General features: G+C 33.1%; 1 protein-coding gene across 3 annotated transcripts in view; it reads right to left on the bottom strand.

The window, feature by feature from the left end:
* The window catches only part of STIM2 (stromal interaction molecule 2), a 127,943-nt gene that overhangs the window by 58,214 nt on the left and 43,115 nt on the right, over positions 1-26,614 (bottom strand). For all 3 annotated transcript variants that reach the window (XM_051966145.1, XM_051966143.1, XM_051966144.1), the window contains exon 2: positions 17,935-18,065. In XM_051966145.1, the coding sequence (XP_051822105.1) occupies positions 17,935-18,065 (131 nt within the window). The remainder of the gene's footprint in view (positions 1-17,934; positions 18,066-26,614) is intronic.

The following is a 26,614-nucleotide window of genomic DNA, read 5'->3' as shown; positions in this document are numbered from 1 at the left end:
TTGTTAGGTCAAAGGGTATGAACAGTTTTAAAGCCCTTTAGGCATAGTTCCAAACTGTTTTCTAGAATAATTAATAAGTCTTTAATCTTAACACTTACAATATGAATTAAAGAGGGAGTTTCCTCACGGGGAGCTTTCTAACAATGAAATCGTAGGTTCAAAAGCCCCTATTTCCCTTCTCTGCCAAAAGCACCCTTAGGGCTTAGTGTAACTCAAAAGCCTCTTCTCAAGACAGCCCATCAGCAGCTCAAATTTATTATGCTATTCTCCTATATATCTTTCTCCAGACTAAGTAACTCCAGCTTCTTCAATTATTTATTGTACAGCATATTCTCCACTTTCCACACAATCTTTATCACATTCCCTGTTTACACAATGCAATTTATCAACATTATAGATGTGGTCTAATGATGGTACACTACAGTGGGGTTCTAACCATTTTATTAGGGAAACTGCCTTTCTTAATATGATTTAAGATTATGTGAACATTTGTGGTTACAATGTCACATGATGGATAACTCATGATGTCGAGTTTTTAGTTTCTAAACACCCCTAATCAATCTGATCTCTAAGAATATCATTCTCCTGTACTTTGGAACCAAAGAATAGACATTTTAATCCTATTGAAATTTTCCTTTCGATTCACCCATTATTTTAGTCTGTTAAGATGTCTGATAATGAAGAATGGGGTCAGAGAGGTGATCATTGGTCTCCACCCTTTTATCTAAGTATCCTGGCAAATTCCTTAAAAAATTAACGATGCTCTATAGCTCTCAGAAATGGGATCTACTCTTATAGTTTTATCATTCTATATCTACTTGAAATGAGAAATCCCTCCCTTTTTTATGGATATAACTTATTAATATATAATGCTTGTTCACCCCACATCCTTTTCCTTGTTGTCCCTCCATTGGAATACAGTACATCAAACATAAATGATAATTCAGTCATGGATTTCATCCCATCAAGCTTTAGTAACAACTGTTGTTGAAATTTGTCTCCCTACATTAGGATATCTATTTTCTCTTGATAGTTGCCTGGCATTTGTACATAGCTACATAAATATCCGAGGCAGTGGTTTTACTGGATTTTTTGTCTTTTGAATTTATCCAATAGCTCTTTTTCCTTTACAGGGACTATTTTTTTATATTATCTAGTTTGATAGATAAGCATAAGAAGTTTTTTTCTCTCCCCAATACTTTGTCTTTTAAAGTATCTCTGATTAGATTTGAAAGATCCTTGCATCATTAATTGCTTCTTAAGGTATTTTCAACTCAATATCTTGTAAGCATCTCAAAGTGTTCAAAACAGAAATTATTCTCTCTCCCATCTTTTCTTCTCCCCAATCTTCCTCTCATTCTAACTTTTCTATTTCTGTCACAGATACTATCATCCTTCTAGTCATCCCTGACCCTTAATTCTCTATTATACATACCCCAAACACTCACCAAGTCTGGTTGATTCCACTTCTCCAGGATCTCTCACAAATCCTTCTCTCCACTTACATAGCTACTAACCTAATCCAAGCCTTAATCATGTCTTACCTGGACAAATGAATTACAAGTTTATCAGATTTCCAGATGATAAAAAGTAGAAGGGATAACTAAAGTGTTAGATTACAGCATTAGGGCGTAAACAGATGCTGAGGCAAGGACTTATGAACTGAATTTAATAAAATGCAGTTAACTGAAAGGTGACAATTCCACACTTGACTTGAAAAAGAAATTTCAAAAGTACATAACAGTAGAAATATGACTAGATAATAGTTAAAGAAATTTGGGGGAGGGAGGTGTTTACGAGATGCAAGTTCATTATCAATTAGCATTCAGCCTAAATAAAATAATCCCTAGGCTGAATAAGAGAAGCATGGTATCAAGAATTAGGGAGATAATAATCTTACTGGACTTTGCCCTAAGTATAACAGAAATAAATTAGAAAACTACCAAGTAATTACAAACAAGATGTGAAGATACTTAAAGACTGGCATTAATGTCATTTGTTAAAGACTTTGGGTAAGAGGAGAAATGGTGAAGAAGACAGGAGTTTGAATAGGAATCATGAGAAAGAGATACTAAACGTGTTCTCTTTGGTTCCAAAAAACAGAAACAGAAAAAGAAACAAAAAGTAAGATTTAAGTTGATCTAAACAGGGTCTGAAATAGATGACCTTCACCAGATAGTAGTGTACCTCTATGTCCACAGGAGTATCTATCTGCTGTGTCTCTGTCTGTGTCTCTGTCTCTGTCTCTTACACACACAACAAAGTAACTTAATTTCAGAATTAATAGGATTATAAAAAATAAAGAACTCTGAAAAAGAATTTTAATTATTTGATAAGATGTTTTTCATATAATACTAATTTTTCCTTTAATTAAAATAATAGAAAATGGAGGTATTTTTCAAATACTGTGTCATTTTGTAGTTTTAATCAGTAAACCATTCTAAAGTTGAAGTATAATGCCAGATCCTAAATTTTTTTTTTTCCCTTTGAGCAGACCTGTGATTCCATTAGTACAACGAGCTTCCTATGAAAAACTTGTTCTAACAAAACAGACTGGCGCTTTAGCAGCAACTGACAGTCTTAGAGAATTACCTTGGGTAATGAGAAGTTAAATGACATACCCAGATTCCCACAGCCATGAGTCTAAGACAAGACTTGACTCCAGGCCTTCCTATGTCTAAGACTGTTTCTTTTTGTCAACCATCCATATCACCTCTTCAAAGATGGCATAAATAAAAAGACAAAAAAGTAAATAGTACCTTACCCTCAGAAAGTTTACATTCACTTAGGGAAAACAACACCCTTACTTTTAAGTTCTGTTATTCAATGTGGCTCATATGTTTAAAGTGTCGATAATTTCCAAACAGGAAAGCACAGCTCTCCAGCAGAATGGCTATTAAAGAATCTCTCAAGATAATCTCAGATGCTTTTGCTTCACCCTAAAATTTTATCTTGGCAGTAAGTTTACAATGAGTCTAGTGCAGCTAACTGGGATGTGACGCAACCTTTGAACAATTTCACAAAGCTACAAGATAAGAACGTAGATAAATCTAATATGTAATGTAAACCAGAAAATGCAAGCAAAATGACATGAACCAATCTGCTTTAATAATTCTTTCAAAATTCAAAAGCTACTCAAAGTTGATATTAGGAAATAAAACATGCTTTAAATAGATGTAGTAGTTGCTGTTCATACTGGTATGGTTGAAGGGAAGATATTAGTACAGTGAAAATAAGTGAGAACTACTACTCTTCTATACGTTACAAGTTTTAAGACACAAAGTAAGCAAAAAACTAAACATTCAAGCATTCTTAAATTTCTTAAATAAGAAAATGAAATTTCATGCCAATTTCAAAGAAGCAAGTCTCTCAAATGAGATGCCATTTTTTTTCATTATGGTTGGTACTTTCTCTGAACATTCTGCTAAACAAAGTCATGCTTCTATATCAGACTCACTATTAAAATATAGGTAGATGTTGAAATAACTACTCAAATCCTAAATATGATATCTTTTCTCTGATTTCAATCTAAATCTTTTCGAAGATTATGCCACTATTACTGATTCCTATACAAGTTCTGTTTCTCATCTATTAACTTAATCTATAAAAAGTAAAACAAAGAATTTTTTTTTTACCTTCTGTCTCTATGCATTCTGTGCTACAAAGAAAATTTAAGAAGTATGATTCCTAAGACAATTAACAGGTCATTCCACAGCAAATTGCATCTTCCAACTCAAGATATTTTTTTAAAAAGTAGTCAGACTCCAACATTTCTGCTAAGAACTGTCTAGATAAATCCAGTAAGTCCTTTGTAGTCCTATGATCCTATCACAATAAGCTTGCCAGCTTTCCTTTTTGTACTATACCTAACCAAAGAGAAAAATAGAATTCCATCACACACTAATGAAATGAAACATAGTGGGATGATAGGAAGCAAAGAGAGAAAGAGTCATTAGTAAGCACTCTCTGATAAAGAAAAAAGTAAAACAAATAATATATATTATTAGAATATGAGTTCTATCATTCACCTGCCAATAGTAGGCATTCACTAGGCCTTTTGTATTTTACTTCTGTTTCTTAGAAAAGTTGAACAATTTCCTTTCATTAGAAACAAGTCTATGTGTGTATACACACAATACACTTCATATCATTTCTAGGAAAAAAATGGTAACAACTCATATTTATATCTTAAGGGTAAGACTTTATGCTCAATTAAAAATACCAATTCTTCTATTTGGAAGCTGATTTCTTGGCCATTTTATCATAAGAAATACAATAATTAATGATTGATCTGGCACCACCAGGAGGTTATTACAAAATAGTTTAAGATAACTGAAACCTACGAAATCAAATTCTTCCATTTTCATTTCTTTTGAAAAATCTTTCTGCATGACTTTATACAGAGCAACCAAATTTTTTTTTTAAAAAGGAGTTTTTAAAAGAATAGCAACCTATCAACAGCTACATGAAAGATCATTCAAATCACTAAAATGATAAGAGAAATGCAAATGAAAACAACTCATACCCAGCAAATTGGCAAAGGCAAAAGATGGAAATAGTCAATGTTGGAGAGGCTGCAGGAAGACAGGCACACAAGAACACTTGGTGAAGTTGTGAATTGGTCCAACCATTCTGGAAAACAATTTGGAAGTATGTGAGCAAAGTCACTACAACATTATATCTTCTGACTCTTGAGATCCCACTAATTGGCTCATATCACAAAATAGATCACAAACAAAAAAAGCTTCATATGCACCAAGATATTCCCAACAGTACTTTTAAGGTAGGAAGAAAAAAAAAACTGGAAACAATATAGACTGCTACTGAATGAAGATTACTGAACAGATTCCAATATATAAACACAATGAAACATTACTATGGCATAATACTGAATATGAAGAATTCAGAAAAACTTGAAAGATTTATATGTACTAATAATAGAATGAAGGAGAATCAAAAGAATACAAGAAATTATTATAATACTGTAACTGAAAGCAGCACTAACATGAAACCAAATTTTAAAGGAATTATAATGACTCTAGAAGAAGTGAAGAAACTCCTTCTTTAGAGAGAGATTCAGATATTATAGTTGCAGAGTGTGGCATATACTGCCAAATGTGGGAGCTGCATCATTTGGTTTTCTCTGCCACATTGGAGAAGACGGTACAGTGTTTAATATCTAGAAATGACTGTGACAGAAAAACAACAGGTATCAATCAAACTTATAAAAATGACATGTAAATTAGACACATTGCTATATTAGTTGGCTTTATCAAATGCTATAGTATATTCTTAGGAAAAGGGTAAAGAGGGCATTTAAGTCATTAAACGGTCAAATCATTTAATGGAGATAACACTATCAGACATTTGGCCCCAGAAATCTAACAGTAAAAAGATGTATAAAATATTAAGAGCAGCACTTTTTGTAGTAGCAAAGAACAAGGAATTAAAGTGGGCACTCATCGAATGGACAATGGCTAAACAAACTACAATGGAATAAATCAAGCAAAATAAAATGGTGTTGTAAAAGGGAATCTGTTTAGAAAAACTTGAATGGGACCACAGCAAAGGGAAAGAGCACTACCTCAAGTCATAGACACTGGGTTCAGGTCCCCCATGATATCTACTGTAAACTGTTGGGCACATCTCAAAACATTCCTGGAGTCAATGAAATGGTCAGACTGGCTGGTCCATCCTAATGGGGAGTGAAGAGAATAGAGCAAGAGAACAGCTGACATGGAGACTACTACACTCTAAGCCAGTGAAAGTGTTGTGAGATCTGTGATATGTGAGCAGCGAGTCACAGTTATCTATGACTGCTCCAAAAAGTGATCATTCTTTCTTTCTCTTTCCCTCTTGAAGGAGGAAGAAGGTGAAGAATGAGGCTTGTGTTTGCAGAATGTTCTGTACTAATTGTTGTGGAGTGAGGAAAGAAGGGGGGTATAACAACAATAATTTTAAAAGACAAAATATGAAGAATATCAACAAAACATTAAAAATATATAGAGAGAAAATAGCAAAAAAGGAGGTTCAGACAAGGATATAGTAGAGAAGAGCTGTGCTGGAAATATGATTATATTTAACATGTAATATATGTATATGTGAGATTGCCAGTGACATATAAAATCATCTTTTTTCTGTTCTTTATATGTGGAAATGTTCATGTGCTGATGTTTATCAAAGTCATAATGTAAATACAAAAAATATATATTTTTATAAATTTAATAACCTTGAAATTTTTTTAAGTATACCACAGAAACAATCAACAAACTTAAAAAATTGAAATGTGTTCACTGTGCATTGTAAACATGAAATTATAAGGACTGAAAAATGCTTATTATCAATCCCAATGATTTCATTAGGCCACTTTGTTTACACAATTTTTCAAAGCATATACTTTATCCTGTGGAGGATGGTTGGGGTATTTCCATCTACTAAAAAATATCTATTATATAAAAAACAAAATGCATCATCAAAAAAATGTTTAAACCAAAAAAGGACTTAAAATTAAAGGGATTTCAAGTTTTATACAATGAAAACCAAGGTCAGAAAGATTGAGTGACTTGTCTCAAGTTGGACAGGTAGTAAGTATCTATTAGAATCCAAATGAAGATTCTCTGATTCCAAATCCAATCCTCTATTATTAAACTGTCTCTAAGTCCCATTCCTTGGTTTGATATTTTTGTAATTTGTCACTTTCCTAAGAAGATGCAGTTAAGCAAATATAGTTACAAGAAGCTCAAGGCTGTACAAACTAAATGCTGAAGCAGCCTTCCCCTTAAATGACTTTCTTGATAAGCCAAAAATCTTTATTCTTCACTGTTATCAATAGTCTCTGACTTCTCACCATCACTTAAACTATTATCTAGAATGTCTATATTATTAAAAAAAAAATGACAACAAGACTCTATTGTGGATAAGACCAAAAAAAAAAAAAAAAAGTGTCAATTCAGCACATCAAGGATTTCAGTTTGGTGATGATTATAGCATCCAGCATTTGTATTGGTGCCTACTCTGTGACAGGCACTGTGGTGAATGCTTTAAAAATATCAACCCATTTTTTCCTCACAATCTTCAAGGATAGATGCTGTTATTAACTACATTTTGCAATTGGGGAAACTAATGGAAAAGGGATGGGATCACTAAGGCTGATGTGTGCCTGAGGCTGCATTTGAATTCAGGTTTTCCTGACTCCAGATGTAAAATTATATTCATTATGACAGTTACCCTAGGTTAGCAACTTCATCTTAAAATTTTATAAATTCACCATAGTTCACAGATGATATTACTACTTTAAATATTACCAAATTCCTCTTTTCTTCAAATACTTCTTGGTATGTGAAATTGTTTTTTTTTTTTAACTTCAGATAGAAGGAACATTAAAAATCATTTAGTTTTTAATAGGATTTAAAATTCACCAGGATGTTTGTATAATCATCAACTCTACTGAAACTTTTCCATCATTCATTTTACCTTGTGAACAACCCTATGATCTAGTTAGCATAATTGATGTAAATAACTTTAAAATGGGAGACAAGATAAACATTTATTTGGTTTTACTGAGTTTAAGTTACCCAAAGAGAGTTTTATAATTACTTTGTAATAGAGGTATAAAATCAACAACTTATTTTTACAATAGCTTTTTGTTTTTCCAAACACATGCAAAGACAGTTTTCAACATTCACCTTTGCAAAACCTTGGATTATACAAGAAAATTGTAGATAAGATAAATAACTTAGAGTCAAAAAGAATCTCAGAGGCCACTGACTCCCATCCCCTTGTTTTAAAGTTGAAGAAACTAAGGTGAATGAAAAGTATGTGATTAAGCCAAGGTCACACTGATGTAACTGTCAGAAATAAGAAAAGTAGCTGTGGCTAATCAATCTTTACCTCAGAAGAATAACTTTAAAGGCTGCTTCTGTCTAAAAAGATATTTGCAGGTCATCCTTAGAGCGACTGGCTGAAAAGTTGTCCTGTGACCACTCACAATCATGAAAATCTTTGTGACAAAGCATAGACAACAGAGTCAGAAATTTCAGGTTCTAGATTGATCAAGCACATAACAGAAGACTATAGTAAATTATGTTAAAAGGCTCTTTTCTGAACTTCAGTTCATGCATCTGTATCCCTGAGATACTAAAATTTATACTATTTTCCTCAACAAAAACAAAAACAAACAAAAAACAAACAAACAAAAAAAGCCAGAGCATTAAAAGAATAGTAAGCTAACATAAAGACATTCATTTGTATCATATTCTAGTTTCTATTTAACTTTCACAGTACTCAGAGTAGTCTAGTTCTTTTTTTTTTTTTTTTTTTTTTTTGGCATTTATTGAAATCTAATTTCTTCTCCAAACTATATATTGTATCTCCCTCCAAAGTTCACTTTCCTGGCTTTTTTTAAAATTTGATTCCCTTTACAACTTCAAGGTAGCTCAATGTTTCCATCACTTTTATTTCTCCCTAAATCTTTCCTTCTGTTCTTTTCTTTTTCTCTCTTTTGGGATACAGACCTAGTACTAATATTGCTAGGTCAAAGGATATGCAAAGTTTAGTAGTCCTTTGGGCACAGTTACAAACCATTCTCTAGAATAGTTGGATCAGTTCATAATTCTACCAACAATGCATTCCTGTCCCAATCCTTCTTCTGTCACCTTGGTCAATCTGATATGAGGTGGTACCTTAGAATCGTTTTAATTTGCCTATCTCTATAATCAATAATGATTTAGGGTATTTTTCTCCACCTATTGAGGAAAATTACATGATTTTTTTTGAGTTTTTTTATTGAGCTGGTCAATTTCACTGATCCAATATTTAACCAGCTCTACAATACTGGTATAAATCTCAAATGGTTAAAGTGCATGATTTTTGTGACATATTGCTATCATCTCCTTGCTAGTATTTTATTGAAATTTTTTGCATCAATATTTACTGGGGAATAGTTTTTGCTATTTTGGCTCTTCTTGATGTAGGTAGCAGCATCATATTTCTATTACAAAAGCAATCTGGTATGATTACTTTGCAATTTTCCCACATAATTTATATATTAATTGTCCCTTAACTGTTTCATAAAATTCACCTATGAATTCATCTTGCCCTAGGGACTTTTTCTTAGGTGGCTCCCTGATGGCATGTTCAATTTCTTTTTCTAAGACCGAATCTTTTAAGTATTCTATGCTCCCCTTGGTTAATATGGACAGTTTATGTTTTTGTAAATATTCATCTATTTCACTTAAATTCTTAGATTTACTAGCCTAACTATAATTGGAAAAAGTAGTTCCTAAAAATTGCTTTAATTTCATTTTAATTGGTTGTGAATTCACCCTTTTAATTTTTGATACTAATAATGTGGCTCTTTGAATTTTTAAACAAATTAACCAATGGCTTATCTATGTTAAGGGAGGGGGCCCCTACAAACTCCTATTTCTACTTATTAATTTAAAGATTTTCTTATTTTCAATTGCTTCATTGGTTTTTAGGATTTCTAATTTGATGTTTGATTAGAGATTATTAAATTTGGTTTTTTTGCTTGCTTTTTACTTTCATTGCCCAATTCATCAATTTGTTCTTTTTTTCCTTTACTAATGTAAGAATTTAGAGATGTGAATTTTGCCATAAATGCTGCTTTAGCTGCATTCCATCAATTTTGGTATTTTGTCTCATTATTTCTCATTGTTTCTCTTTTTAAAAATTATTGTTTTGATTTGTTCCTTGACCCATTCATGTTTTTGGATTACACTGTTTCCATTTAATTTTTAATCTATATTTCCATGGCTCTTTAATGAACTAATTTTTATTACATTATGGTCTGGAAAAGATATATTTAGTATTTCTGTTTTTCTGTATTGAGTTGTGATGTTTTTAAAATCTATTATGTGGTCAATTTTTGTGAACATGCCATATACATCTGTGGAAAAGGTATATTCCCTTCTTATTCCAATTCACTTTTTTCTAGAAGCCTATCATGTTTAACTTTTTGAAATATCTATTATCTCCTTACCTTCTTTTTGTTGGCACTTATTTTATGGTCAGATTTTCATCTCGCTCTGAAGGAGAAGTTGAGTTATCCCATTTATATAGTTTTACTATTTCCTCCATAACTCATTTAACTTTTTTTAAAATTATAGTTGCTATAACATTTGTTGTACATAAATTGAGATATAAACTCACTGATATAAATTCATTGTCTATAGTACTTCTTATTAAAATGTAGTTTCTCAGATTATTTCTTTTAATTAGGTCTATTTTTGTTTTTGCTTTTTGTCTGAAATCAGGATTTCTAGTCCATTCTGTTAGCCACCTCTGTTTTATGGGTGAGCTCATCCCATTCACATTCACAGTCATGATCCTTCCTTCCTATTTTTTCCCAGTTTTTCTCTCCTCTCTCTTTCAAGCTGTTAAATCTTGTGCAATTTTCACTGTGGCTCCATATTTAAATTGTTCTTTTCTGACTACTTGCAATATTTTTCCTTTATCTGGGAGCCCTGGAACTTGATTATAATATTCTTGGAATTATTCGTTTTGATATTTCTTTCAGGAGATGACTGGTAAGTTCTTTCAAGGTATATCTTACGATCTGGATTTAAAGATTTTAGGGCTGTTTTCTTTGATGATTTCTTGAAATATCATGGCTAAACTTCTTTTTTCTTAACCATGGCTTTTAGATAGTCCACTAATTCCTAAATTGTCTCTCCTCAATCTATTTTCCAATGAGATAGTTCAAATTTTCTTCTTTTTTTTATTTCTTCATTTTGTTTTATTATTTCTTGGCATTTCTAGAGTCATTTGTTTCTAGCTGTCCAATTCTAATTAATAAGGAATTAATCTCCAATAAGCTTTTCTTTTTTTTCCATTTGGTCAATTCTGCTTTTTAAGGCATTTTCCTCTTCAAAAGATTTTTAGGCATAGTTTAACATTTGGTCAATTCTGGTTTTTAATGTATTATTTACATCAGTAGGGTTTTTCTGGAGGGCGGGGTTAACACAGTTATTGAGTCTCTTTTTATAATTTTCTTGTATCACTCTCATTTTTCCCATTTCTCTTTATTTGATTTTTAAATTTTTTTTTTTTAAATCTCTTCCAGTACTTCTTGTTGGGTTTATGTCCACTTAACATTTTTCTTTGAGACTTTGCCTATAGCTGCTTTGACATTGCTTTCTTTAGAGTTTGTGCCTTGATCTTCCCTGTCATACTAGTAACTTGTTTGGTCAGGTTTTTTCTTTTTGTTATTAGCTCATTTTCCCAGCCTATGTCTTGACTTTGAACTTTGTATTAATGTTGGGGGCTCTGTTCCTGGGGTGGATACTGCCCCAAGCTTCAGCTCCTTCTTACTGCTGTTTTCTAAGCTAGCTCTGAAGATTGTGGGTGTTCAGTGATTCTAAGGTGGTATGATCTAAGGAGTGGTATGATCTCCTGGCTGTACTCTGGTCTTTACCCAACAAGGGACCTTGTTCCTCTGTAGCCACCTAGCACTAGGGCTCCCCTTTATCATGGAACTGAGACCAGGGTCCTTACTCCTCCATGAGTGACCACAACCAGTCCTCTCTACCCTGGAACTGAAAGAAGAGTCTCTGCATCCCTGCAGTAGCCATAAGCACTATCACTCATTTTGGTCTTGAGAATGCTGCTATGGACAATGCAAGAGGGTCCTAAACCCAGGGCTTGCAATCTTTTTCTAACCAGTTACCTAACACTCCCAAGCCCTGGTCTGCTAGATGAGAGAGTTTCAGAAGCTACTGCTGTCACCAGTGCAGGTACCACGCAGGACCTGGGCTTGCTGCCATGGCTTGTGCTGCATGAGTTGCACTGAGCTCCACATCTGACAAGACAGACTTTACTGCTGACCTCCTAAGCTGTTGGAGGTTAAAAAATTGTTTCACTAATCTTCTGCTGGTTCTAATACTCCAGAATCTTACCTGAGGCATTATTTTAGAGTTGTTTGGAGGGGAATTTGGAAGAACTCTGCTGAGTTCTGATTACAATCAAGTGATACAATATAAGATTAAAATAACCTGAACATCATTACTAAGTGTCTATTGTATTTACTGCTCTAAAAGATACTAAAATACATTTAATCTCAATGATAGCAAATTACACTATTTACTGTGAGAGTGCTCTTTCCATATGCTGTACTTGGTCATGAATACTTTAAAAAGATGTTCTTCTCTGTGGAACAACTTTCACAAAATTCCTTCTGTGGTGCCTCACTGTCGTGTGGAGATGATCCATGGTTTTCTTTTTTTTTTTTTTTTAATAACTTTTTATTGACAGAACCCATGCCAGGGTAATTTTTTACATTATCCCTTGCACTCACTTCTGTTCCGATTTTCCCCCTCCCTCCCTCCACTCTTTTCCCCAGATGACAAGCAGTCCTATACATGTTAAATAGGTTACAGTCAATCTATGGTTTTCAAAGGCAATGTCAACAAGTTCCAACTGTCTTAACACAAATACTAGATCATTTAGTGAAAATTAACAAGGTTATGATAATTTGTACTAGTAAAGGGAATTCCCACACCAAAAAAAAAAAAAAAACCTACAGATCTTTGAGTTAACTCAGAAATAGGTTCCTTTGCTAGTTATTCAAACAAAAAATTGAATAACTACTTGTTAAGGATATTGTGGAAGGAATTACTGGCCAGGTATGGGTTAGAGTGGAAAGCCTCAGAGGTACTCTCTAAATGTACCATTTGTTGCTCTGAAATAAATTTAGCCAAGTAAAAGGATTTATTCATCACTGTTATGTTTTAAATAAAGTTAATTTCATGCTTCTTATGCAAATCTTAAAATACCAAAAAACACTCACAAGAATAATATTTCAATTTTTTTTTAAATTTGATAGCATCAACACTCCCAACCAATCCATCTTCTTTGAGGTGAAGGCTATGGAATTCCTCACCAAAAAATTATCTGCAATTATATTTGTATATTTATGGCTATGATTGAGAGAAAATAACCCTAAATTATAGCAAAGGATACTGTTTTTATTGTTCATCTAATAATTCCCATCAGAGTTACTGAATTTGTTGTGATATTATAATAAAGATTTATCCCCTTTAATATGAGTCAAAGTTAGTAGACAGCAAAAGTGGTATTATTCTCCTAAAGTTAAAGTAGAAATCCATATGGATGTTGCTACCAACCACGTCTCACATTTTTCCTGATAGTATCAGACGCCAGAAATAAACTGAGATGTCCAAAAATAGGACAATTATAAGAAAACAAGATATGTGGGGGTAACCAGATGGATATAAAAGAGTTTCCAAAACCACTATCATTCGATCCTTTTACTAAAAACTGAAGTATTTTCTGCTAACTTTGTTTTGGCATATTATTTTTATTTTTTTCCCTTATTTTTGATATACCTATATAAATTGCTTTTCCCAAGAAACAGTAGTAGATGTGCACTAATGTTAATATATATTTCATAGATAGAATCTTTGCATGAAAGTTTAAAAATACAATTTTTCATATGATTTTGCTTTATAACTAACTCCACAATATCAATCCAACCAGTATAAAATTAAAGTCATTCTTGACTTTTCAAAGGGAAAAGAAGAAAAATGAGATATGAAAAGAATGGGAATGAAAAAAAGAAAAAATCATCAAGTAAAAGCCAAAAGCAACCAGTATTTTATCACCTTTGATTACAAGAATATGCGTTAACAATACACATTTCCATCAATTTGCCTTTTACTAGGAGGGCAATTAAGAGATACAATAGGGGAAAAAAATACAGGAGTAAGACCTATGTTCAAAACCAGCCTCTGAAACTTACTAGCTGGATGTGAGTGGGCAAATCACTTAACTCTGTTCAATCGGCCCATGAGCACGAGAAGGAAATAACACACCACTCCAGTATCTTTGCCAAGAAAGCCCCAAAAGGGATCACAGAGTGTTAGACATGACTTAAATAAATAGATAGATAGATATATAGATAGATAAATAAGTGAATGAATGAATAAAGCTACTAAGACAAAGCCACAGCAGAGGAAATAGTAGATATCTACAATGTCTACAATGTGTGAGGCACTCTGCAAAGCACTGGGACAAAATGGTAGAATAGCCACCTGTCAAACCATCTCACATAGTAAATGAAAGAATTAACAACAAGAATCAAATCATCTGGGGGAAAAAAACTAGCATCATCTACATCTAGACATCTTCAAACATCATCATCAAATCTTCACCATCACCATCATCAAAAGGCCAGGGTATAGAGACACTGAAGCCATAACTGACCTTAAGTCAAAATATACTGCCCTGGATTAAAAAACTTCCATCCTATTTCTAATCTTTAAAAGATCAAGTTATTCAAAAAATCTATTTTAGCATAATTCCAGAAATTTCAAGAAACTACCTCCCCATTCTGTAGAAGGCAATACAGCAACTGAAATTATAAAAAAAGATAATCCATTATTTTTTACACATGCAGAAAATAAAATGCAGGAAGAGCATGCAACTTTAATTTCACATTTTAAGGGCTATCAGGATTATTTCCTACTTTGCAGTTATATCTTCAGCACCTAACACAGTGCCTGGCATATAATAGACATTTAATAAATACTTATACTTTGCTGACAAAATTACAAAAAGTTGTAAACTATGTTAGCTTCTGGAATTTCAACAAACACAAATTGTTATTTCCACCTTAAACTGACAGAAGAATTACTGAACAACAATACAACCAACTAATATAGACTTGGGGCAGCAGGGTAGCAAGTGGATAGGCAAACCACTCCAGCAACTTTGTTAAAAAAAACTTCAAATGCAGTCACAAAAAGTCAACAGGACTGAAAAAATGAGCCAAGGACAACAACATGTATTCCTTTAAAAAGCTGCTATCATCCCAAATCCAGGAAAGCCCTGTATACATTGAGCTAAACTCCAAGACATCCAAGGATTCTGGAGGATCTACAGATGCTAGAGGGCTTTTTTTATGTCATTTTATTTTGCTTTTACTGAAACAGATGACAATGTTTTTTCTAATCTATGGTACAGAAATTCTGTCCATCTCTGAACCTTCAGGAGTACAAGAAAAACAAAGGTTTCTAAAACTGCTTAGGAGTAATGAACTTCTACCAATGAATATTCAGTCATTCTAGTAATTCCATTTGCATACCCTCCCCCTTCCTCCAGTCTTAGGAGGAAAGGAGCCTGAAGAACTAGGCCACATCACAACTAATATCATAATAAGTTTAATTTTAGTCGAAAGTGCTATGTTAAATGATGATGACTAATAACAATTTATATAGCATTATGAGTTTTACAAAATACTTTACACTTGTCATCTCATTTGATCCTCAATGTTCCCTCAATTCTTTTTCAACAGCTGCACAGACCTATAATTTTTCTGGGCAGAAATTTTCCCTTCAGAACTTTAAAAGTTTGGGGTTTTTTAATATGTATAACATAAATACTTCCAATGAAAATTTAAAATCTATATGCCTTTAATTTTATTTGCTAATCAAATGATACAATAGAATTTATTAGTTTTATCAGAATGTTCAACAGTCACTATTTACACAGCTGTCTTTGCTTTCCTTTTCTAATGGTAATGCCATCTTTATAACCTAATTTTAAGGTCTATCTCACAGAACTTTCTGTTGCTAGATGATTTTAGAAAAACAATAGCTCCAACCAATCCTCATTTTCCCATCCATGTGAAAACAAGAAGACCACCTAGATCATTTCTAAGACCAGCCAAGATCACATGCCTTCAATGGAGAAATCCCACAGTAGTTGATAAACCAATTGTAATATTTAGAACATCAAGAAAGAAAAGCAAATGTCAATAATGTAATTAGTTGATTTAAAATCAGTAGTGTTTTTAAAAAAAATTTTCAGATGCAAAGTTAAATGACTTGTCCAGGGTCACACAACTAAAAGGTATTTGAGGTACCTCAAATATAAACTGAGCCTATATTGTGCCACCTCAACATGGTCGTCTTATTCTAATTAAGTTTCTAAAACGGGAATAATACAGACTTATATAACATGTCTTTCAATTTGCCATCATACAAATATAATCATGAAAATATCCATATTTGGGGGTCTTCTTGGCAAAGAGATCAGAGTCAGTATAGAAGAAAATATTCAGAAGTAGTTAACTTTCCAAATAATGATGCATGAACTCTACTATTTTTATTTATTGTATTTCTCTTTTGAAATGATTATAAACTTGAACCACTAAGAAAATTGGAGTTTAAAGTAAAATAATTTAAAAATTTTATGCCAATCTTTTTTTAAAAGGAATAAAACAAATCTCTGTTCTAGAATCACTTTAAATTAATAAAGAGCAAGGTATGGAGAACATTAAACTTAAGAGAAGATCTTCATGAATCTTAAATGTTTATTTGACGTACTTTACCTTGGGTTAGTCACCTAAACTTCTCCAAAATTATTTCCTTAAAATCTAAGACTTTTCCATAGTTAGAAAAATGATGTCTTTCACAAAATTCCACAAAGTTTCATCTAACTTTAAAATGTAGTAAAAATAGACAGACAGACAGACAGACAGATAGATAGACTGATAGATAGATAACTGCCAATAGTTGAGCAGCAAAACATTTATTAAGCACCTATTTGCCATGTGCCAGATACTAGGCTAAGATAAATACTAAATTACTCATCTAAAGTGTCCCACCATTATATGGAGGTGACTCTGGGTCTATAAGGTCTATACATGTGAAAACTCTGGAAGGTCCTAACAGCTGGAAAAGTATAGGAGAGATTATGATTATGAAAAGAACAATATTTGAAGTTAGACTTAAATTAGGTCAATTTAATAAATTAAGGCTGGAGATTTAAAGTTCAATTAAAACCATCTTTACTATATGGAGAAACCCTGGGGCCCCTACCCTGCTCTAATAAGTAGTTTCTAAGTGCCCCAAAGAAACTCACACATACCCTAGCAATTTCTAACCAACCCAGTACTGGAACACCTGGCAAAACTAATCCAAGGATATTTCTCCAACCTTGTTTCTGTAACTTCTCATCTCTCCCCTCCTGCAGCTGAATTGAAAGAACAAGCTTCTAGAGTTAAAAGGATTTCCCAGGGCTACTCTTTTACTTGTAATCACCACAGCTATCCAGGGACTTTGTCAAGTTCAAAGAGAAAAAAAACTCTCCCTATACTCCAGTGGAGTTTTGGCTTAAACTTTTGACAACTTTTCCCCTGGTGCTAGGCCTTTTTGTACCCAAGTGACTAAAACAAACAGGCTCCCCATCCCCTTCTTAAAAAAAAGAAAAAGAAACAGCTCGGCTGCATGCTGTTGGAGCAATGTGGAGAGGGAAGGAGGCAAGAACAAAGTGATAAAGGAACATGCAAAAAGAGGCAAACACAACTGGCCTTCAGCATTTGCTCCTACTCAAAAGCAACCTAGGGCAGCTCACCCACCATTGGTACAAATTTCGCTCAGCTCCTACCACAGAAACCTTACATTCAAGAGTCCTGTGTGCAGGGACTTATAGTAGGCAAAAGGTAATATGAAACCAAAACTCATGTGATGGAGACAATAGTATAGAGCTTTTTAAAACCCAAGTTCTGAAAGTAAGTAAAGTCTCTGAAAGTGAAGAGGAAGAAGAGAGACTCAGAGGTTAAGACTTTGGCTTCACAAGGAGATATGGGGAAAAAAAGATAAAAGGAAAACCAAAGGCTTTTCCTTTCAGAATTGAAAACCACAAATATGTGAAAAGACAAAGCAAAAATTTTGTGGAAAGGAAAAGAATGAAGCAGACTAAAAAAATAAAGATGCAAAAAGGGAAAATGAGAAAAGTACGGGATGATGGTCCCTGGAAAGACAGGAATAGTCGATTAACAATTTAGAATTAAATATCAGGACATAGAAGGAATAACCCCAAGATCAAAGTTCTACAAAGCTATTGTTCTTTTAAGTCTTAAGAGAACATGAAGGAAAGCCTTCTTGCACCTACTTCATCACTTTCCTCCACTTCAATGCCACCATCTTTGTCATCATCCATTTGTTTATGTATTGTTCGAAGAGCTTCTAGACTAAATCTGTCTTCTTCAGTAAAACATGGTGGACTCAATGAAATGCAAGGATCTGAAAAGAAATAAAAGAGGACAATTACCAATCAGCCACAAAAAAATAGATTACAATTAACAGTTTGAAGGAAAAAAATGTTTTAATCTCAAATCAGGTTAACAATTCCAACAAAGAATGCTATGTATAGCAGTACATGTTCTTTAAAATGACAGAATTTCATCCAATTCCATTTAAATGAATGTTAAGTTGCTACTTCATAAAACATTCCAATATTAAATTCAAGTTTGTCTTTTTCTATCTAAGTACATCATTTCAGCATATACTAATATCTTTTTTCCTTCTCTTCAATATCCACATTTAATATTCATCTAAAAGAACATTTAATAATCTCTTCAGGCAAAATGGTCATCAATGAAGCCATAAATGATAGTAGATCAAATAAATTTTCTGCAATCCAGTTAAACAAAAATATGACTTTCAGAAACACATCTGAAAAAATAAGATATCACAAAAATAACATATAAAAAGATTTGGTTGAGAAAATATTAAATGTCTGCTGTCTCCTGTAAACCAGAAACTGTGCAAAGCAGCTATAAATAGTAAGAACTAAACAACTACTACTTTCCTACAACCTGCTACTTTTTCTAATAAGAGAGAGAAAAGGGAAAACTAGAACTAATAGAAGGTCTGCAACTAGAAAAGTGGTCTTTTGCTTAAAATCAGAAGACTAAATATCCTCTCCCCAAAAGAAAGTCTTAGCTATTTTAAACAAGTTCATGGGATCATTCAACAGTAATATATAGGGGGCAAAAGATTTAAAGAATCACAATTTTATCTAGTTTCTTCAAGATTTTTTAGCTAAGTCTTCAAGAAGTTTAAAAAAAAACTAACATTTGAGAAGAAATATGAATGATCATGAATTGGAAATGGATTTTAAAAAAAGAACATTAATGAAATAGCTTTTACCATTAAAAATTGAAAAGAAAAAAAAAACAATGAGAAATAAAGATAAACTTGGAATGAATGAATTGATAAAGAGTGAACTAAGCAGAACAAGGAAAGCAACATAAACGTTAAATACAACAGTATACATCACAAGAACGATTTAAAAAAAAAAAGGAAACCATATAATGACAATATTGAATCTTGATTCAGGTAAGGAGATGAAAAGAGAAACTACTTTTTGTTTTAAAAGTTGGTTTTACATTTCTAGTCATATGAAAAGGTGCTATAAATCACTACTGATCAGAAAAATGCAAATTAAGACAACTCTGAGATACCACTAACACACCTGTCAGATTGGCTAAGATGATAGGAAAAGATAATGACGAGTGCTGGAGGGGATGTGGGAAAATTGGGACACTAATTCATTGTTAGTGGAGTTGTGAACTGATCCAACCATTTCATGAGAGCAATTTGGAACTATGCTCAAAGGGCTATCAACTTTGTATACCCTTTGATCCAGCAGTGTTTCTACTAGGTTTATATTCCAAAGAGATCTTAGAGGAAGGAAAGGGACCCACATGTGCAAATATGTTTGTAGCAGTGCTTTTTGTAGTGGCAAGAAATTGAGTGGGTTCCCATCAGCTGGAGAACGGCTGAATGTTATGATATATGAATGTTATGGAATATTATTGTTCTTAAAAGAAACTATCAGCAGGATGAGTTCAGAGGGATGTGGAGAGACTTATATGAACTGATGCTGAGTGAAATGAGGAGAACTAGGAGATCTGGCAACAGCAAGATGATATGATGATCGATTGAGGTCAGTTCCAATGATCTTGTGATGAAGAGAGCCATATACCCAGAGAGAGGACTAGAGGAACTGAGTGTGAATCACAACATAGCATTTTCACTCTTTTTTGTTGTTTCCTTACATTTTGTTTTCTTTCTCAATTTTTTCCCTTTTTGATCTGATTTTTCTTGTGCCGCAAGATAATTGTACAAATAAATAAAAATAAATCCATATATTGGATTTAACATATAGTTTTAACATGTTTAACATATTTTGGATTACTTACCATCTTGGGGGGGGGGGGTTGAGGAGGGAAATTGAAATACAAGGTTTTGCAAGGCTCAATGTTGAAAAATTATCCATGAATAATTCATTTTGAATTTTTTTTTAAAAAAGTTGGGGTTATAGAGTTGAAATGTCACATCCAAAAGGAAGGTTCATGTGAGTAAGTTCTACAGGATAAAAACTTGTTTTTTTTCATTAGTCATCCATAAAGCTACCGAAGAGGGAAGAAGAGAAATACAGAGTTGTCATGATCGGTAACCATGATCTTGAAAAACGATCAAGAGGTTACCGTTTATACTTACAATAAAATACCCAATGTAGCAAGCAAACCAACATTTAAAAAACCACTACATTTAGTTGGTCTTTTAACAAATCCACAAATTTACTCCTGATCATTTAAAAAGAAAAAAACTTAGAATCAAACTATCCCTTCACATCTCCCCAATGGATTCACTTTCCTATTAAACACAATGGCTCTTCTAAACCTTTTCATTCTCAAACTTTCTAGAGCTTCCCTTTTCTCAAACCTCTCAGCTAAGAACGCTGCCTCCTTTTTCACTTAAAGTGAGGCAATTCACAGAGAGCTCTCCTCTTTTCCCCTGTTCCTCTTCTCAAATCACTCATATGCCTTTTGCCACTATCTCCTCCTTCACCCTTTTCTCAGAGGTAACCTTTCTCCTTGCAAAAATGAATTTCTCTATAAGCACAAGGGATTACAATCTATTGCACCTTTTCAAGTAGTTGCCACCTCAATCATATTCCCCTTCTCTCTCTCATCTTCCATCTGCTTCCTATCTACTGAAAACTTCCTACAAAAATGCCCATTTCTCCACAGCCCAAGCCCACTTCATCTGTCTATCTCTGCAAATTATCATCCTTTATCTCCCTACCATTTTAAGGCTAAACACTTTGAGAAGACCATCTACAAGGAGTCCATACTTCCTTTCTTTATATTTTTTTCTCTCTGCAATCGAGCTTTCAGACCTCATCATTCAACTTACACTAGTCACTAAAAGTCCTCATCCTTCTTAGTCTTCCTGCAGCCTTTGAAACTATCCATTATCTCTGCTCCTTGATTAATATTCTCTTCTCTACATTTTCATAATATTGCTCTTTTCATAACATTTGCTCCTACTGAAAAACAACTTACTATCAGTACAAAATTGGCACAACTCGCACCACAAAAACCCTATGTTCAAGAGTCCTGTGTGCAGGGACTTATAGTAGGCAAAAGGTAACATGAAACCAAAATTCAGATGATGGAGACAATACTATAGAACTTTTTAAAATCCAAGTTTGGCTCCTTCTCTGTCTTCTTTAGGAGATCTTCTTCCATATCATGTGTATTAATTTCAGGTATCCTTGAAGGCTCTGCCCTAGGCCCTCTTCTTTTTTTCCTCTATACTATTTCACTTTGGCATCACGATAATTCCCATGGTTTCAATTTTCACTTCCCTGCAGATAACTCCCAGATTTACCTATCCAGCCCTAACCTCTCTCCCGAGAGGCAGACCTATCTTAAATTCAACATGTCTAAAAGTGAATTCATTATCTTTCCCTTAAAACTCATCCCTCTTCCTAATTTCCCATATCACCATCCTTCCAATCATCTGGGCTTACCAGCTCCTTACTTTCTTACTCCATATATCCATTTCTCACAGCATGTCACACTGATCCCAGTGTTGGCTGGGATTAAAATACACTGCCATTTTAATGAGAAAATAGGCATTCTATAGTAAAATAGAAAAAGGCATTCTGACAAAGAAAATTAATATCATTATAAATAAGCAATGACTAATTCAGAATGCAGATTAAAGTTGGATAGCAAGAGAAAGAGTTTACATTTATAAAGCTCTTTAAGGTTGATATAATCAACTAAAGGTAAATAAGATGGCCAGGAAAACTGCCTAAGTATCAGTAGAAACAAGAATAATTATTCTACTTGCAAATATTTTAAAAGGACTGAGATAAAGACGTACTCAGGTACTTATAACAAGTACCATAAAACTTTATATATAACTACCACTGAACAACTTAATATAGTAGCCCTGGGTTTAGGAAGTTGTTTCACAGCTGAGAAGACAATGAACACGAGGGGAGAATGGAGGCAAGGAGAGCAGTGAGCAGGCCGTGGGAAAAGTGAAGATATGAAGTGATGAAGAGGATGGAGGCCATGCAGAAGAGAGAAGGGGATGTCTGTGAGAAATGGGGTAAGAAAGTAAGGAGCTGGTAAGACTAGATGATTGGGAGAATAATGATAGGGAAATTAGGAAAGAGGATGGTTTTAAGGGGAAAATGAGTTCACTTTTAGGCATGTTGAATTTAAGATATGTCTGGGACATGGAATTTAAGATATCTAAAAGGTATTTGGAAATCTAAGGCTCTCGGGAGAGAGATTAGGGCTGGCTAAGTAAATCTGGGAGTTATCTGCAGGGAGGTGAAAACTGAAACTATGTACATCTTCTAAGATAACTTTCAGGAGCCACTGTGACAGAAGAATATTACCTGGCAACCAGACTTCTCAGATAACAAGACAATCTGTCAAAATAAGCCTGTACTCAAATACAAGCCTTAGAGAATTCAGAGTAACCACTCCTCTACAATGAGATAACATATTAGAATTGTAATGGAAGTTTAATTGAGGTTAAGATACAAGATAAATTTAAAAGTAACATTTTGTGGTAAAGAAATTTCATTTTGAACATTTCTGATTTAAAATATTACTTCAAATATTTATTTTATTAATATTGTCACATTATAGACAATCTTTTTAAAAAATATCCTAGTGTGTTTTACTATTTGATAGTTATAAAAACCTTGAAAGGTTTAAGAATGTTATCATTATCATTTTATCAGAGGATAATTCATTATCTTTCCCTTAAAACTTATCCCTCTTCCTAATTTCTCACATCACTATCCTTTCAATCATTTGGGCTTACCAGTTCCTTATTTTCTTACCCCATATATCCATTTCTCACAGCATGTCACACTGATCCCATTAATTTATGATTTTCCTAAGATCCCAATCAGCACGAACACTGAACTAAGACCAGACTTCTCCTGCCCTCTTTTATGTGCTATCTCCCAAAATGAGAACATAGATTCCTTAGGTCAAAGATTACCTCAAATTTCTATATTTCTTTAGTGCAGTGCTGTGCTACTTAAAATTTACTTAGCCAACTTTCTGTCTCTTGAATCCATTGTTTTTCCACTACAATGCATGATCTCTTTCTCTTTCTCCCTCATTCATTTCCTTCCTATTTCCTAAATTCTGAGAAGTAATAGAGTTTGACCTTAGAAATTCTAAAGCTATGCACAACAAAGCCAAAATCATCTTAAAAGGAACAAGATTCAGATAATAACTAATAAAGTTTTGTGAAGCACAAACCATACTAATGTACTTTACAAATACTTTACCTTTAATATCAATACTAATACTTTTAACAATAAGAATGGAACATTAAAAGCAGAACTGATAAATAAGGCTCCAATGGACTTCTTTACACAAGCACATTAGTAAAAATTAATAAAACCGCTAAAGTGAAATTATGAATTATTGAATATTTCTGTTGTTACTCCATGTGACAAATTTGCCAACAAATCAGAAAGCTCTCATAGCTAAGTGGACTACTAGAAAAAAGAGCCAATGTTGAAGTCTAAAAACTGTTAAGGCTCCTTACCTTGGCCACATCCTAGAACATTCACATGATATGACCCGTCATGTTCCCAGGCACCTAAGATTTAATCATCTTTATTGACGATAAAGGGAGTCTCCTCAATGAGTTTTCTCCACTAAGACATGACAGGTCAGGACCAAAAAAATCAAAATAAATAAAAAGTCTGTGCATGGGTGTGTTAGCAACAATGGCTTTCTAACTTGGTGGGAATGGAGTATTTTTACACCTTTGCTAAAATAAATTATACATCCTGTTTCAACTAATTATTAATCATGAGACTCAGAGGCAAATCATTTCATCTCTCTCAGCCTCAGTATCCTTACCTATAAACTGGAACAATAATAATATCTACCTCACAAGTTTATGAGGATCAAATGCCTTAACTGATATAAAAGACTCTCCAAACCTTAAAAATACTATATAAATACTCTCTATCATTATTATTGCTTTGGTGGAATTGGTGGAAGAGATATAACTTATTGCATATACTGTGATTATACTTCTTTCAAAAACCCAGAAATTCAATGGAACCCCAAGATTTTGCAAAACTTTAAAATTACTACTCAAAATCATGCTGTTGTTTGTGAGCATGCTAAATTTAGTGATATTTGCAAAGTATTTTTGTGATCTGTATTAGTAAATAATTTTGAATAAATGGAATGCAACTGACACCAAACTGGATGGGGCAACTGAAACCCTGGAAAACATAAGGAGGAAAATTCATATTTATGTTAAACTTTATGGATTAAGTGGTTTTACATACATTAACTCAATTTGAGTCTCTTAACTCCTTAAGTCAAGTAAAGAAATTATCACTATTCTGTATTTTACAGACTTGGTTGAATTTACAGAGCTAGTAAGTATCAAATCCAGGTATACTGTTGCCAAGTGTAGTGTATTCACTAGTACCCTGCTATTCTAGGACAGTAGCTTTTAACACAGTCCTGAAAAGTTAAGAGTAAAATATCTTACTCTTAAACGTAAGCAAAATCAATCACAGCATAGTAGAAATATAAATTATTGTACACAGATCCAAAACAGAGTAGATAGAGGACTGAGAAAAGAGCAGAAGGGGGTGGAAATATGTTCAAATATGACTGAAAATTTGTAAGCAATTTAAGGTTATTTCTACAAAATATTCTGAATTCATCAATACGAGTTTGACAACAAATAACACTTTTTCTATTTTTGACATTGGTTTCATCTATACAGAAAGGATATATCTGAATTTTAAAGGAAGCACATATTAAGAACACACTGAAATTAAAGAGTAAGGAATAAAGGGAAAATAACAATAAAATAAGAAAACAAAAACCTGGAACTAATCTCCTCTAGATAAACCCAATATATTTTGATAATGCTACTATCTGCAAGGGGATAAATTTCTACATCCATGTCTCTCAGTTCTGGCCTTCACGCAAATCACTTAACACTACAGGGTGTTTGGGGATGGGAGTAGTAATGGTAGAATTAACTAGTGGTATCACTTTTCGATTAGATGATACAATTATGGAATCAGAGGATTGAGAGTTACACATAGTTCTAAAAATCTAATCAATTTTCTTGTTTGATAAATTGAGAGATTAGAAGTTCTTAGATCATTCTGAAATCTTTGTTTTCCCTAATGTCCTCTTAGACTTAATGCTGACTCCAAAAAACAAAGCACATCACCAACCCAGATCTTCCAGCCAATGTAATAGTTAAGACACTACTACAAGCAAAAGAAATTTAGAAGCTAAAAAGTACATATTTGCTGAGACAGAAATGATCCATAAAATAGTTTTGATCACATGAAATGTAAAAGTTGTTGTATAAAAATAATGTAGTTAGGATAAGAAGAGGAAGTGTTAGTTAAAGAAAAATATCTTTGTTATCAAACTTCTTTGAGGATGTTTCTAAGGAACCATTCCTCAATAGTAAGTGGAACACTGTTCATATTTTGCTTCCTCCTTGTCTAAGCTCTTCTCAGTCTCTTTTGTGAACTCATCAATTATATCACACGCTATAACTATATTTCCCCAAGGTTTTGTCCCAGGCCCTCTTTTCTTCTCCTCCTATCAGTCTATCCTCACACTTTCAACAGCTCCTATGAATTCAGTTAGACTAGCTACTTATTTTGATATTCATTTTGTTTTTGAAGTTTTACATACTCTAATTTTATATGTTTAGCTGCAGGAAGAGGTGATGATTGCTTTCAATTTTGTTAACTTCTTTTTTGGGTTTAAGAATGTATACTTTAATTTTTAGTCAAAAGTTTAAATTTGTTGCTTTTTCAAGTTTTTTTGTTGCATCCTAATTTGTGGGTGTGTTTTTCAACTCTTCTGTAAAAACTATAGATATTAATTTTCCACTAAGTGCTGCTTTAACTGAATCCCATAAGTTTTGGTATGTCAATTTATTGTCTTCAATTTCTCTGATAAACTTTCATTGCTTCTAAAATTTGTTCTTTGACCCACCATTTCTCTAGCATAAATTTTAGTTTCCAATTAAGTTTTCATTCTCTCTTCAATTCTCTTTACTCACTGACAAGGAAAAGCAACAAATCTTAAGAAAAATAACAAAAAAATTTAATCGGAGAAACTGACAGTAAAACAATATCTTAGAAACAACAGATTTCAAAAGAGAAAAACAAAGGGACTATGTGCCAGAACTTCAAAGACCCTTTATTGAATATACTGTTTATTTCATCATGGTCAGTAAAATATGTGTTTTATGCATAATAAAAATGATGACTTCTCCCCTTATCTTCTAAGTTCATTTAAAGCATAATAGATTCTGTTCACAAGACAATGTTTTTTTTTTTCCTTTTCTTATTTTGTATTTAAGTTCAAATTTTTTTTAAAGAGGAAATATGACTAACACTTGATATCTATAAATAAATGTGATGTTTTCACAATACTATCCTTCTG

The sequence above is a fragment of the Antechinus flavipes genome, chromosome 6, assembly GCF_016432865.1.
Source record: "Antechinus flavipes isolate AdamAnt ecotype Samford, QLD, Australia chromosome 6, AdamAnt_v2, whole genome shotgun sequence".
In the NCBI taxonomy this organism is placed as follows: domain Eukaryota; kingdom Metazoa; phylum Chordata; class Mammalia; order Dasyuromorphia; family Dasyuridae; genus Antechinus; species Antechinus flavipes.
Note: the sequence above shows the minus strand (reverse complement) of the source record. Positions and strands in the feature narration are given on the sequence as shown.